Raw genomic sequence first — 16040 nt, forward strand, 5'->3', positions numbered from 1 at the left:
TGAATTGAGCAAAAAAATCTTGAATTAAGCAAAAAAAATCTGCCACTGGAACAAGTGAAAATTATCTTGTTAAGATTTCTTGAAATAAGATTTTCAAGATCTATTTTCTCAAAATAAGTTCTTATATCACACTGAAAAGTTACTCTTTAGGTGATTATGTCTTATTTTAAGTGTGATGAGATATTTGGACTAGAAATGAGAAAAATACACTTGGTAAGTTTTGGATTTTTGCAGTGTAACCATTGTTTTTGGTCTAATAATTTTTTCCATGACTGTAAATGAACCCTGTTGCCCAGGATGCACAAAGACAACACTTTACAGCGTAGTCTCTTCACAAAATCCATACTTTTACTTAAATGAAACTTTTTTTTTTTTCTCCCTCCCCTCTACCACCTCTGGCTACAGAATATTCTGGTTGAAAACTGCAGTCACAGAGAATATGAGTCTTTTTTTTTTTTTTTTGTGAATGTGGTTCTTATTGGCTGGGGGGTGTCCATTACTTTCATATGACCATCGTTCTCTGATGTAGGGCCCTTCTGACCCTTCTGAATTCTTACAGCTACCAGTCCTGTTTATTTCCTGCTGTGTAGAATCCTTCTTACACATTGATGACCGGCATGTTGCCACATACCTAAGTCAAAGGTGTCAAACATGTGGCCTGGGGGCCAAATCCGGCCTGTGGGATGAATTTGTGAAATGCAAAAATTACACTCAAGATATTAACAGTCAATCCTTTTACTTTAGGGCCCATATAAAGCCCTACTTTAGTCTCAAGTGGGTCAGATCAGTAAAATACTAGAATAAAAACCTACAAATAATGACTATTCCAAATTTTTCCACTGTTTTAGTGTAAAAAAAAAAAAAAAAAAAAAAAAAGTGAAACTACATGAAAATGTGTCAATTTATAAACTAGCCTTTCACAAAAAAATATGAAAAACTAGAGATTTCCTCAGAGAAGTAAGTGCAATTTTGCTAATATTCTGCCAGTAAATATTTTGTGTATTTGCAGATCCCTTGTGATCTGTAAGATGTAATGCACATTTACAAATGATAAGCAGAGGCAAAATAGAGTTTAAATTGCATTTATTTTTCTTGATAAATGTCAGTTTTTTCATGGTTGTTCATGTCATTCACATTTTTAAAAGGACAGTTTATAGATGTAAATGTTTCCATAATGTAATTTTACTTTTTTCACTATAAAACACACTGAAATATAGGTAAAATTGCACTTTTTTTTTTTGATAAATTTCATTTTTTTCATGGTTATTCATGTTATTCAAATTTTAAAAGGACAGTTTATAGATGTGAATGTTTCCATAACGTAATTTAACATTTTTCACTATAAAACACTTTGAAATAGAGTTAAATTGCACTTATTTTTCTTGATCAATTTCATTTTTTTCCTGGTTGTTCATGTTATTCATATTTTTAAAAGGACAGTTTATAGATGTAAATGTTTCCATAACGTAATTTAACATTTTTCACTATAAAACACTTTGAAATATAGTTAAAATTACACTTATTTTTCTTGATAAATGTCAGTTTTTTTCCTGGTTGTTCATGTTATTCACATTTTTAAAAGGACAGTTTATAGACGTATACGTTTCCATAATGTAATTTGACTTTTTTCGCTATAAAACACATTGAAATATTTGGAGTTGGCATTATTTATACATTATTATGTTATTAGTTTACTGGTCCGGCCCACTTCAGATCATATTGGGAGGATATGGCCCCTGAACTAAAATGAGTTTGACACCCCTGATCTATGAGATCCAATCCACTCTGACTTTTACAAAAATAATGCAATCAGCTGAAGCGAACCTGTTAATAAATAAATGCTGTAGGAATGCCACGTTACTACCAAGCTGAAGGCTGAGTTGTGGCCTCGCCTCTCTCATTGAAAACACAGGAGCGTGACCTTCTGCGAAACATGGTCGCCCCGGGGCCTTTTCTTTTAGTCAGACGCAGATAAATGTCAGAGTGCAGGAACCTGGGGTAGGAGTCCTTTTTCATCAAGCTGTAAACTTTCATCTGTGCGCTTTCGAAACAGCTCCTCGTGGGCTGAGATATGTTCCTCTGGATGGCTGCCTTGGTGCTGTAGTCGATGTTGACCTGAGGGAGAAGAAGATGAAGTAAAGTGAGCGGAAAGACAAGTCAATTAAGACAATGATTAAAATGGAATGGAGCGCTTGTTACTGACGCCGCATATGAGCTAAGTGAGTCCAGTGAGCAAAAGGAATTCTGCAAAATGCAACATGAGCGCCTGGAAAAATGTCATCATTGTATGTGTTTGTTTGCACCTCAGTTTCCCTGGGTTTCATGAGCGCTTAACCCTTTCATGCATGAATTATGAGAACCTTAATCAAGATTTGTTTCCTGAGTGTTTTTATTCCTATTTAGGCATGAAAAAAAAAAAAAAAAAAAACAATGCGATTGAATTTTTTATGAATGTATTTTTCATGGAGTTACAAAAATGTCCACTCAGCTGGACACCATGCGCTAAATTTTTGAAGCAAAGATATATATATTTAACCCTTTCATGCATGAATTATGAGAACCATAGTCAATATTTTTGTTTTTATTCCTCTTTAGGCATGAAAAAAACAATGCAGTTGAAATTTTTTAATGAGCCTGTTTTTCATGGAGTTACAAAAATGTCCACTCAGATAGACACCTTCTGTTTAATTTTTGAAGCAAAGAAACATATATTTAAAGCCCATCACCAGAAAGTGATATACTGTGTGAAAACTATGAAATAAAAACAATTTTAATGCTAATCTGATGTTTTCTTACATTTTAACATACTCTAATACTAGTTATTACTCAGTTCATGGAGATAATTTGCAAAAAAAAAAAACTTTTTGTGCAACAAAACTTTTCATTGCAGTCCAATAACAACTAGCAACTGATTTACATTCAAACATGTTACTGCAGATCAGGTTTATCAAGAACAGCTGTCCACCTTGTTGGCTGATATGGAACTAAAACAACAAAACCCATGAATATACAAGAGAACAACTGGAGAATAACTGCCCACTGTAGTGACCACTATGCATGAAAGGGTTAAACCCCATCGTCATCAAGTGATAAACTGTGTGAAAACTATGAAATAAAAACATTTTTAATGCAGCTAATCTGATGTTTTCTCACATTTTAACATACTCTAATACTAGTTTTTATTCATTTCATGGAGATAATACATAAAAAAAAAAAAAAAAAAAAAAAAACTTTTTGTTTGAGAAAATTAGCTGTTGATTTCCACTCAAACATGTTAGTGCAGACCAGGTTTATCTAGAACAGCACAGTTACAGTAATGGTCTGAATGTCAGTGTAGATGATGCATGAGCGTCCACTGCGTTGGTTGATATCCTCCTGAGATTCAGTCAAGTGAACATTTTTAGCTTTTTTTTTTTTTTTTTTTTTTACATTAAATAGTCATCTTGATTGGAAACTGCATAATGCAACAGTTTTTTCAGATACATTTTTACAATTATTTTCATTTATTTATTTTTTTTAATGGAATGTCCTTTGCAATGAACAGCATTTTTTTTTTTTTTAAGTGAAACTGTCAAACTTTAGTCCCATACAGAGGACAAAAATGCATTGTCTCAGGAGGGCATGGAACTAAAACAACTAAGCCCATGAATATACAAGAGAACAGATGGAGAATATCTGTCCACTACAGTGACCACTGTGCACGAAAGGGTTAAATTATTTTTTTGTTGCTGTCATTTGACTAAATACTAGATAATAAATACTAATGATACTAAATAAGTTTAGACCCAGTGCTACTTTGGTGGCAGTTCTCAAGTCAATTTTCCTCTTTATTTAACCTTTTCCAAGTGATTTCTCACCATTTTATATAATATTATCCTTTGTATTTTGCATTTTTTCAGTGAAAATCAGGTATGTTTTTATATTTAATTTGCTGATCATGTAAATGTTCATAAAAGCTCAGATTAAATTTGAAGGTTATTCTATCAGAAACAGAGAAAACTGAAGAAAAAAATGACTTTTTCAACAAATTTATCAATAATAGAATGTAAGACACAGAATTCTGCAAAATGCAACATGAGCGCCTGAAAAAATGTCATTGTATGTGTGTGTTTGCAAATCACATGTAATCTCAACATACTTTGTCAGTGATCTGGTAATCTAGATAATCATTTTCATTATGAATATTATTACTATTACTTCAGCTTTGGAGTTTTTACAGACTTTTCATGAGCATACATATTTGTTTCTCAGTCACTTTTTCTTCAGATACAACAAGAAAATACAGAAATCTTGTGCGCAGTATTAAAAACCTACAAAAAATCTATTTGCACTATTGTCCTTTTATTCTGCACTATTGTTTTTATATACTTGCACTATTGTTCTGTTTACTATGTTCTCACACCATTTTTATAGTTTTGTGAAAAAAATATCGTCCTAAATTACATTTCTTACTTTTCTATACATGTTTATTCTATGGTATATAGTTTAACCCATAAAGACTCAGTGCTACTTATGTGGCACTTCCAAAATAGTTTCTTCTCTATATTTAACTTTTCTGATGTGATTGATCACTATTTGTTAGAATGTTTTCCTCTGCATTTTTTCAGTGAAAATCAGGTATGTTTCTATATTTCATTCACTGATCATGTAGACGTTCATAAAAGCTCAGATTAAATTTGAGGGTTATTATATCAGAAACAGACAAAGCTGAAGAAAAAGTGACTTTTTCAACAAAGATATCAGTAACAGAATATAAACAAGTGTTTCCATCCACTGTCATTTGTCAAACTCCATGGGTTTTACTGGTGAAACAATATTGTGGAAGATGACAGTGATAACATAGTTTCTTCTCTATATTTAACTTTTCTGATGTGATTGGTCATTATTTGTTTGAATATTTTCCTCTGCATTTTGCATTTTTTTTTCTCAGTAAAAAGCAGGTATCTTCCTGTATTTAATTTACTGATCATGTAGACGTTCTTAAAAGCTCATAGTAAAGTTGAGGGTTATTATATCAGAAACAGACAAAGCTGAAGAAAAAGTGACTTTTTCAGCAAAGATATCATTAACTGTCTCCATCCACTGCTATTTATCAAATTCCATGGCTTTTACTGGTGAGTCAATGTTGTACAAGATAATGGTGTTTCTATGGTAACTACGGAGCCTCTGAACATCCAAATGGATCATATCTGATGACCATGAAAAGACGACAAACTGCATTTTATACCAATCATTTACATGTATTGACAGAATAAGTGGATCAGAAGTGATTAAACATTTTTACTCAGTAGATGTGATTGGTCGCTGGTTGCTGTTTGGGTCTTTATGAGTTAAACTTAAACAGTTTCAGATCAAAGCGATGAATGTATCTGCTGCTTAGGGTTGGAATAGACTGTGGTTTGGTTTATATACCACGAAAAACATTGTGAGTCTATTTTGAATACATTTCCTGCAGACTTTGTCTGTAGTAAACCAAGCACTGGTATCTTTCCATAACCCAACAACTGATCTCATACAAGGTGAAAATGTAAATGTACAAAGAAATGCATACTTTTATTTTGGAAAAATTACTCCCCTCCATCTTTTAAGGTTTTCCATGATCGGCTGTATTCTTTTTTTACCTTTAGAAAAACTGACCTTGGATAAATATAATTGTGGCCATCTCTTTAATTAATTTAAGTTGCCTTTACGCTCTGGTATGGAGAAAGTTTGAGTTTGTACGTCACATGTTGAATACTGCCCGACTTCTGTCATTTATGCTACAGTATTCATCACTATGTTTATGCTTATGCTGCTACCCCTATTATTATTATTATTATTATTATTATTATTATTATTATTATTATTATTATTATTATTATTATTATTATTACTACTACTATTATTGCTATTATTACTATTATTACTACTATTACTATTATTAATACAACAACAACAACTACTACTACTACTACTACTACTATAATTATTGTTATTATTATTATTATTATTATTATTATTATTATTATTATTATTATTATTACTACTACTACTACTACTATTGCTATTATTACTACTACTACTATTATTATTATTATTATCATCATCATCATCATCATCATTGTTATTATTATTATTATTATTATTATTATTATTATTATTATTATTATTATTATTACTACTACTATTATTGCTATTATTACTATTATTACTACTATTACTATTATTAATACAACAACAACAACAACTACTACTACTACTACTACTATAATTATTGTTATTATTATTATTATTATTATTACTACTACTACTACTACTACTACTACTACTACTATTGCTATTATTACTACTACTACTATTATTATTATCATCATCATCATCATCATCATCGTTGTTATTATTATTATTATTATTATTATTATTATTATTATTATTATTATTATTATTATTATTATTATTATTATTATTGTAAGGCCCAGAGGTTAAACTAATTTATGTTGAAGAAATGTAAGGTTTAATAGTAAAATAAATTACAAGGAATAAGTTCATTCATGTGTTTGTTAAAAATATGTTGACAGTGTTTAACCCAATTAACTATTTACATTTATGTTTGCAAAATTCTTATTTCCACATTTCCACATTTAAATATTTTCATTTGTAGTGTACAAGTGGCTCAAATAATGTGTTGAATGTGCCTTTCTAAATCACTTCCATTTACCGATCTAAGTACTGTTAGCTCCTGATTGGCTTGTTCGGTCATGTGACATGATGTTTCAGGAAGTGTAGGGGCAGTAGTTACTGTATGTGAAAAGTAAAGCACTGTTTAAGAAGAAATCTGTCTCCATCCTGCTGTCTCATTTTATAAAGAATGAACCATTAACCACCAACGAACCCTCACGTTACAGTATTATTATTAGAATTCAAATAATTATTATTACTTTTACTTTTTTTTCCTCCTTCATATTTAGGCTTTTATATTTTTGGTCTGTTACTTTTGAGTGTGTTTTGCTGGTTTATTCCTTTAGGGGTGGGAAGAGTGCACAAAGGAGAATTGCAAAATGTGAGACCCAGTATCACTAAGTTTGTACTGTATCTGGATGATTTTCTTTTGTGAAATAAAAAAGATATTTAAAAAAAAATGTACAAAATGCAAAAAACTGTACTCTGTACTGTTCATATTACATGTATTTGGTTAAAAAATGTCAACTTTTAAAGTATTTATGCTTTGCTAAACAGAACACCTTCTTCTTGTGAATTTATTGCTTTTGGGTTAAATTTGAGTACATTTGAGATCTGAAAGCTCTAAAAAAACAACAACAAAAAAAAACAACAACATAAGATTGGTTATAATAAGGTCCTTTAAGACTTGTTTCCAACTGAGCACACCTCAGATGGTGATGATGATGATGGTGTTAAGAAGAACAGTGTGAAGCTAAAACACTTAAAACAGATGGGAAAATCAACACAACCCAGGTTTACACACATTATTATAGAGTGTAAAGGTATTTTTAGTAATAATTCAACAGCAAAAAAAAAACGTGTTTCTGCAAAGTTACAACTATCAGTTTTACTAGAATGGAATAATTCTTTATTTTTTTTGTAATTATAATGTGATAGATAAGAGTTTGGTTTGTTTGTAAGATTATTAATGAGGAGAAATACTTTCACTTTTTATGCCACATGACTCGAAACTAATTAGAGTTTTGAGCTCATATGAAATTATGAACACAAACAGATGGAGCTGTTCATTTTCTTCCAATGATTAATATTAATGAGATACTTATTCAAAAAAACAAACAAAAAAAAAAACAGCATATGATAAATGTAATAATGGGAATCATTGGCAGTCATATGTGTTTCAAAACAGTTTGAAGTCAGAGACGAAGCATAAAAAAAATCAATTGATGTACACGAACTTCACTCTCCTCTTCCACCGTCAATACTGAAGGTTACACTCATTTACATTTGTATCTCACTGCAAAGCACACCAGCTGGTATGTGCTTTCACATCACTGCAGCATGCCCCTAAAGTGCCTTTCATATTTACATATACGTGCATTAGTCTGAGACTGAAAGTGTGTGGGTGATGCTCCACAATTCTGCAAGAAGACTGTCAAACCAGCTCTTAACGGTCAGATCTGCTACAGGCCTTGAAAGCGTCATTGTCAGTGGTCACACCGGCTTTTGCAAAGTAAAGAACGGAAACCGCTGAAAACACACTGTAAAAAAAATCCTGTTGTTTTTACAGACAAAAAACTGGCAGCTGTGGTTTCCAGAGCAATACTGTAAAAAAGATATCCAACAGTAAACATATTTACGGAGTAACATGTAGATTTAACAGTTTAAACATGTAGATTTAACATTAGATTTAAATGGTAAATGTTCTGCACTTATTTAGCTCATTTTCTCCACCCTCATGGTGTCCAAAGCCCTTTCCAAATCCACCAGGTCCAACTGGGACCAATTCAGGGTTCAGTGTCTTCCATGGACACTTTAACCCTTTCATGCATACTGGTCACTCCAGTGGACAGTTCTTCTCCAGCTGTTCTCTTGTATATTCATGGTTTTGTTGTTTTAGTTCCATATCAGCCAACACAGTGGACACTTATGCATCATCCCAAACACTGACATTCATACTGTTACTGTAATTCTGCTGTTCTCGATAAACCTGATCTGCACTAACATGCTTTAAATCAGTTGCTAATTGTTATTAGTCTGTAATTAACAGTTTTCTTAATCAAAAAGTTTTTTTTTTTTGCATATTATCTCCATGAAGTTAGTAATAACTAGTATTAGAGTATGTTCAAATGTGAGAAAACATCAGATTATCGGCATGAAAAATGTTTTTGTCTCGTAGTTTTTCTTCTTCCAACTCCTTTTCGAGTGTACGTAGATGAATGATTTTGGAATTCTGAATTTGCATGTATTCTGTAAATGCTCGAAATAAACAAAAAATAATGAATGAATGAACAGTTTTCACACAGTATATGACTTTCTGATGATGGGTTTTAAATACATGTTTCTTTGCTTCAAAAATTAAACGTATGGTGTCCAGTTGAGTGGACGTGTTTGTAACTCCATGAAAAACAGGTTCATAAGAAAATAAATAAATCAATAAATAATCGATTGCATTGTTTTTTTATGCTTAAAGATGAATAAAAAAGACTCAGGAAAAAAATCTCAACTAAGGTTCTAGTAATTCATGGATGAAAGGGTTAACATATGGACAGTCAGAGCCAGGATTGGAACCACCAACCCTTTGGTTATTGGACGAGCTGCTCTACCAACTCTACCAACCCATTCATTTACAAATTTAAAATGTTACATTGTTAAATGTTTACTCTTTTTAAAATAACTTATCTATCTATCTATCTATCTATCTATCTATCTATCTATCTATCTATCTATCTATCTATCTATCTATCTATCTATCTATAAAAGCAAATAGGCCGTTATTTCAACATTATGGTCTTTGCAGTTTAAATGGCACTGCATTGTTTTTCAATTTACAGTTTTATTTTCTAAAAACAATAGAAATCCATCATTTCTTCATCCAAATCTGGTTTTGTTCACATACTCTTCCTGTAAAAACTACAGCTATATTTGATTTAATCGTTAACACAAAAATCTTTTCAAATAAACAACTTTGCATTGTATTGTCACTTACAGTTTTTTTATGTTGCAATTTTACAACTTTGTGGTGTTAATTCTACAGTCATTTTTTTACAGTGCACAACCGTCTGCTTTCACACCAGTGCATGCACAGAATGCGTGACCTCATCGAGTTGCTGCTTCTAACTATTGTTCACAAAGGTCAAGCTGCTGCAGGCTCATGGATCTGCCGTGCCTCACACGTCGCCTACTCTTATTTTTATCACATTGACATAAATATTGCAAACTGAAAGCAGCCCTAAGTGACAAATAAGCCAGAGAAAATGTCAAACCACAGAGGTTATTGGAGCATCAGTGACTTCATTTTACAACCTATTTTGAAGCATAACATCCGTGCAGTTTATGATAAATAAAAAAAATACCATCCCATACCTCTTTAGGTGCGTCTGATTCGATATAAACTGTATAAATGTATTTGGCTTTGGACATCAGTTTGGTTTCAGAATCGATGGTCTTGTACTCTTCACAGGCCAGCCAGAATTCAATGTTTTCCTCGCTGAACTCTGACCTGAGGAACTGAGAAAACGTTTCTACTCCATCTGGTATGGACAAACAGAGATAAAAACAGTTAATTAGACACTTTTTGTTGCAAACCTGTAAATACTTTCATTATGGTGGAGGCTATACAGGGGCAGAGGAAGTAAATATGCAAACATCCTATACTGTCTACATACTAGAGTCAGTAAAGTAATAGTTGAAATTATTTTCTTTAAAGGGCTCATATTTTGCTAAACCCACTTTTATTAGTCTTTGGTTCATTTATTTGTGTATTTGGACCGTAATAGTTCATACAGTTTGAATGTGAACCCTCCAGGTGCTGCAACGCTATCTTTATATTCATTTTGGCAAAAACCGAGTGGATTTCTACAACCTGTTTTAACTCCTGCGTAATTTGTTACGTTTTATAACTAGTTACATCACAACATTTGCACATATAAGGTCAAGACTTCCAACGAACATTTCTCCTACTTCACCATAATTGTTTGTCAGCAGCAGCAGTTGTAGTAAAAATTTAAAACATGTCCAAATTTTGAGTTGTTTACCAAAAATGTTCAGTTGTTGGTCGTATTAACGAACATAAGTGGCTGAATGGTAGTGATGGGCAGATCAAACCAAATATCGATAGTTACTGTTCTATTGTTTCTGAAAAAAAACTTATTTCCATAATAAAGTGTTTTCTATTTAATTATAAACTTTGTCCAAATTCTGTCCTGGCTTTTAACAATTTAATAATTAAAAAGGAAACATCATAAAACACTTAAAGCTCATGAAAATTAATGAGATTTAGCAGTTCGATGATGCATCCCCCTTAATTATTGAAACGTATCGGTATTGATATTGGCGATACTGGCCCTGTATTTACTTGGTAACGGATCGATACCAAAATATGCAGTATCACACCACTACTGAACAGGACAGAGCGCACAGCCAATAACCTGGAGGGGGTGGGGTCAAGTGCATTTAAAGGGCCAGCGCTCAAAACCACCTTTCTGGTGTCATTACTCAGAAATATTGTTGAAGATGGACCTGTGGAGTTGAATTAATAAAGAATTCAGACCCAAGGATAGCATTTACAGTTTATGTAGACCACAGGGAAGTGTTTTAAAATGCACAATTCCATTTAAAAAATCTAAATATCACTCCTTTAATCTGGAGAATACACAGTGTTAAACTCTCCCAAATGAGGCCATACAGTAGCTACCAGTGTTTCATTGTGGCATTTGGTCGCAACTTCAGTGATCATGAGGAAGTTGCACAGTTTCTGTTTTACTAACTGTTCAAACAAACATTAAAAAGATGTAGTGAAACTCTCAGTGGACTGTCTATTAACTATTCACTGCCTCAGTCACTCGATGAGTTTGTAGAGCAAATGGTTTGACACCAGAAGAAACTATTCTAGGCAGCATCTTGACACAACATTTTGGAGTGTTAATCTGACCTGAGTCTTTCATAACTTCTTCAAAGGAGTCACTCCATTTCAGTGCCGCCTCCGGTGAGATGCTGCAAAAATCAGAGATGCGGTCAGCTCTTTCCTAATGATGCAGCAATAATGTTTTGGATTCTTGTCTCATGAGATGTCGAGATGCCATTTTTTTTTTTTTTTTTTTTTTTTTTTTTATAAGCATGCAATGAGTCATGGAGGCAACTGGGAACTGAGGTTAAAAATGAATAACACTTGTCAAAACAACATGCCTGTATATGAAATTAATGGATTTTGCCTCACTTGCTGGATGTCGTATTTGTCTTTTTATGAGGACTGACGTTTTCATGAGAGCCTGACTTGGTGAGAAAAAGGCTTAGTCGGCTCTTTCTCTCCTTGTCTTTCAGTCTGGAGACAAAAGAGAGAATACATCAAGTTCCACAAACTGTCTGTATGTGCAACTATGACACTATGACCAAATCAGCAAGTTATCAGAGAATTACTCTTCACAGATAGTTTTCTGAAGTGGCTTACATGACATTTTACAAATTACACAATGTCTTTGTGGTAGACTATAAATAAGAAGAGAAGTCAAGCATGCACGTGTTTTAACAGAAAAACTGCAGCTTTTAACAGCCTCACAGATCCTCAGGGAGGGTAGATTTCAGTAACAATAAAGCACAGTATTCTGGAAAAACATCCCATATACTATACCACAGGTGTCAAACATGCAGCCTGGGGGCCAAATCCAGCCCACCTTTGGGTCGGATGAATTTGTTAAATGCAAAAATTACACTCAAGATATTAACAGTCAATCCTTTTACTTTAGGGCCCATATAAAGCCCTACTTTAGTCTCAAGTGGGTCAGATCAGTAAAATACTACCATAAGAACCTACAAATAATGACAATTCCAAATTTTTCCTCTGTTTTAGTGTGAAAAAAAAGTGAAATTACATGAAAATGTGTCAATTTATAAACTAACCTTTCACAAAAAATATGAAAAAACTAGAGATTTCCTAAGAGAAGTAAGTGCAATTTTGCTAATATTCTGCCAGGTACTAAAATATTTTGTGTATTTGCAGATCCATTGTGATCTGTAAGTTGTAATGCACATTTACAAATGATAAGCAGAGGCAGAATAGAGTTAAAATTGCACTTATTTCTCTTGATAAATTTCAGTTTTTTCATAATTGTTCATGTTATTCACATTTTTAAAAGGAAAGTTTATAGATGTAAATGTTTCCATAATGTAATTAAATTTTTTTCACTATAAAACACATCGAAATGTTTGGAGTTGGCATTATTTATACATTATTATGTTATTATTTTACTGGTCCGGCCCACTTCAGATCATATTGGGAAGATATGGCCCCTGAACTAAAATGAGTTTGACACCCCTGTACTATACATTATAATGGGTAGATGCTGCACATTAGTAAAATAAGATCCCTGTTTACGCAGAGAAACGGTTGCTTTATCAGTTTTTAAGTACAACCTCACATACCCTCAGAGAACATAAAGACAAATCCTGCGTATCTACACTGTGGTGATGATATGCAGCACTTCAGTAAAAAACAACACTTCTCTTTACAAACAGAAACTGCTGCGTTTATCTGTTTTCTTACAACAAAAAACAGATTAATTTTGACATTAGCTGCACCAAGCACAAAGCTCAAAGTTAACATATGAAAACAAGGGATGTTCACACACCGACCTGCTCGAATCGTCCTTCATTTTTGGTGACTGCAAGTCTTCTGGACCCAGCATTTTGAAATATGCTTCCTCCTTTGGGGCCATGTAGTTGAATTGAGGAAATAGAAAAAGAAGTGTCTCCATGCTCTTGTATCTGGTGTGAAAAGCACCAGGCCACAAATAGCACTCAAAAAAAGTTTTAACCCATCATTTGGTGAACCACCTCGTCTTTTATAGACCCAGCATGCATTTCATTTCCCATACCTTTTTCTCTTCTTCCTGTAATTCGTAACCACATGGTGTTAACAGCTCCATCGGTGACACAGAAAACCCCCGAGTTCAACATCCTGTACAATGTTTAGAAAAAACACAGCTGAACAGTGTATGCTCATTCATAAACCAGGGGATTTTGTTTCACATTTGTTGAAGGTAAAATGTTGTTTTGACTAGTGACTGAATATGACCTAGTAACCAGGTAACACAAAAACTCATCATCATACTCACCAGATTAGGGAGTAACTGATTACATGTCACAAAATAAATCCATCTGTATTAGAACCATAAAACCTGATTTAAATATGTGATCGAATTGTAGCTGGATCTCTAAAATCAATTGTACATCCAAATAACTGTTGTCGAAAAAAAAAAAGCTAACATGTAACTTTAGTTTATTATTGAGTTTAAGGGAAAATAATCAGTCCAAAAAACAAAACAAAAAAGCAGAAATAGAAATCACATCTTGTTTTTGCCGATAGTTCATTATTCAGTCCCGGATTTTTTTAATAACACTGATGTTTAATAATACAGATTTATATAGGTAGAATTAGCTTAGGCATTGATATTTGACTTAGATTTTCATTTTACCAGTTATTTACAACCCAAAATCTAAAAAAAAAAAAAAGCTGTGACACTGTGTAAAATTAAACAAAAAGAGAATGCAATGATATGCAAATCACATAAACCCATAATTTTATTCACAATAGGAACACAGAAAACACAGAGAAACAGAAAACTAAGGAAAATTTACCATTTTAACAAAAAATAAAGTCCCTAAAAAAGGTGGGACGGGGTCAACAAAAAGCTGGAGAAAGTAAGTGGTAAAATGAAAGAAAGAGCTTCAGGTAGATTTGGAAACTGAGTAGGTAAAAACAGATCAGTGACATGATTGGTGTTTTAGATCAGAGGTAAAAAATGGGCGGAGCTTCACCAATCTGTGAATATGTAAATCTACAAATTACAGATGAATTTCAGAATAATGTTCCTCAAGTTAAAATTGTGAAGTGTGCACTGGCCTGCAGCGGGTGGCGGACTGGGCCGGCCTGGCTGCCCGGTGTGCTGGGTGGGACCCCTGCCCGGGGAGATGGGTGGCTCCTGGGCTCGTGGGGCTCGGGGACCGGCGCCTTGCCTGCCCCTGGGTGGCCGGCCCCCGGCAGGGGGGTGGCGGCTGGCGTCCCTGGCCTCCTGGGGCCTGTGCTCGGCTGCTGTGGGGCCTCTGGTGGGGGGCCTCCCTCGACCATCTTCGGGGCGGGCACACTGTTGCCTCTCGGGGGGGTGGGCTGGATCCCCCCTCTCTGTGGTGTCTGCTGGACGGCCGGGCCTTGGGGCCCTCTTGGTCGGTCCCTGATCCTTGAAGGGAGTGCGGTTGCAGTTGCATGTGTGTGTTCTTCACCTCAGTCTGTTTGCCTGGTTCACTCTGTCACAGCAGATGAATGTGAACAACTGATGTTGTGTGGATTTGTTTCTGGTATTATTTGTTATAGGTATTATTTGTGCGAATGTGGTATACGACATTTTGTTCATGCTTTCTTATATTCTTCATTTCATAGGTCTTATGTATCTCATTGTTGTGGGGTTTTTTTTGTTTTTTTTTGTAGTTTTGTTTGTTTTGTTTTGTTTTCTTCTCTCTCTTCTGCCCAGTTTACGCAGTTCTGGTTGTAGTTATTGTCATCATTATAATTGTCTCCATGGTTGTTGCTGTTTGTATTGTTGATACTTTCTTGTGAGGGTCTTCGCCACCTTCTTCTCTCTTGTTTTCTCCCCTTCTTCTACCCCCCCGCCCCCACCCCCCATGTCAGGTCCGGCATCGAAATGTGGTTCAACAAAACTCATAATAAACACAGTAGAATATCAAAGGGCGCTTCATATACTTTATGAAGTTACCCTTGGCAAAGCAAATTTGTTCAGCACCAAAAGGAACCAGACTACCATTCTACTGTTAGAACACTGGACAAGACAAGTAGGAGAAAAAAAAAAAAAAAGTAGTGTGAGATACTCCCTGGTAAAATGTCCAAATAAAAGAGGATACACAAGCAAAGGTGTTAGAAAAATGGGCAATGATGACTGGGAGTACAGTTGGTGTCGGCTGCGGCCTTATCGGTACAGACAGCTGCCTGTCAGCCAGCTGAGCCCATAAAAAAAAAAAAAAAAAAAAAAAATTGTGAAGTATGAAGTGTGAAAACATCATCACCTATGCAGTACATAATATAGTCAAAAGATTTAGAGCACAGGTGTCAAACATGTGGCCCGGGGGCCAAATGCGGCCCACCAAAGGGTCCAGTCCGGCCCTGGGATGAATTTGTGAAATGCAAAAATTACACTAAAATATTAACAATCCTTTTAGTTCAGGTTCCACGTCAGAACAATTCAATCTCAAGTGGGCAGGACCAGTCAAATACGATCATAATAACAAAGAAATAATGAGAAATCCCAATGTTTCTGTTTGTAAATGTAAATATTTTCATGTATTTACACTAAAACAAAGTATAATTTTGCAAA

At 34.1% G+C, this 16040-nt stretch overlaps 1 protein-coding gene across 1 annotated transcript; it reads right to left on the minus strand.

Moving 5' to 3' along the window:
* Positions 1-1657: 1657 nt before the first annotated feature.
* On the minus strand, positions 1658-13546 carry rgs18 (regulator of G protein signaling 18). The gene is made up of 5 exons (XM_030159619.1): positions 13288-13546; positions 11876-11980; positions 11591-11652; positions 10024-10190; positions 1658-2115 (listed from the first exon to the last, which is right to left on the minus strand). Exons 1-5 carry the CDS (start codon positions 13407-13409, stop codon positions 1861-1863), a joined length of 711 nt encoding a protein of 236 aa, XP_030015479.1. The 5' UTR covers positions 13410-13546; the 3' UTR covers positions 1658-1860.
* Positions 13547-16040: the final 2494 nt, after the last annotated feature.

This window comes from Sphaeramia orbicularis, chromosome 17 (genome assembly GCF_902148855.1).
Source record: "Sphaeramia orbicularis chromosome 17, fSphaOr1.1, whole genome shotgun sequence".
In the NCBI taxonomy this organism is placed as follows: Eukaryota; Metazoa; Chordata; class Actinopteri; order Kurtiformes; family Apogonidae; genus Sphaeramia; species Sphaeramia orbicularis.

What these genes read in the sequence shown, in the direction of transcription:
- rgs18 (XM_030159619.1), bottom strand. Translation starts at nt 13,409, where the DNA reads ATGGAGACACTTCTTTTTCTATTTCCTCAATTCAACTACATGGCCCCA. An exon ending in ACAAATACGACATCCAGCAA is followed by an intron (nt 11,653 to 11,875) that starts GTGAGGCAAAAT and finishes TGATTTTTGCAG; the next exon opens with CATCTCACCGGAGGCGGCAC. An exon ending in AATCAGACGCACCTAAAGAG is followed by an intron (nt 2,116 to 10,023) that starts GTATGGGATGGT and finishes CTTCTCCCTCAG; the next exon opens with GTCAACATCGACTACAGCAC.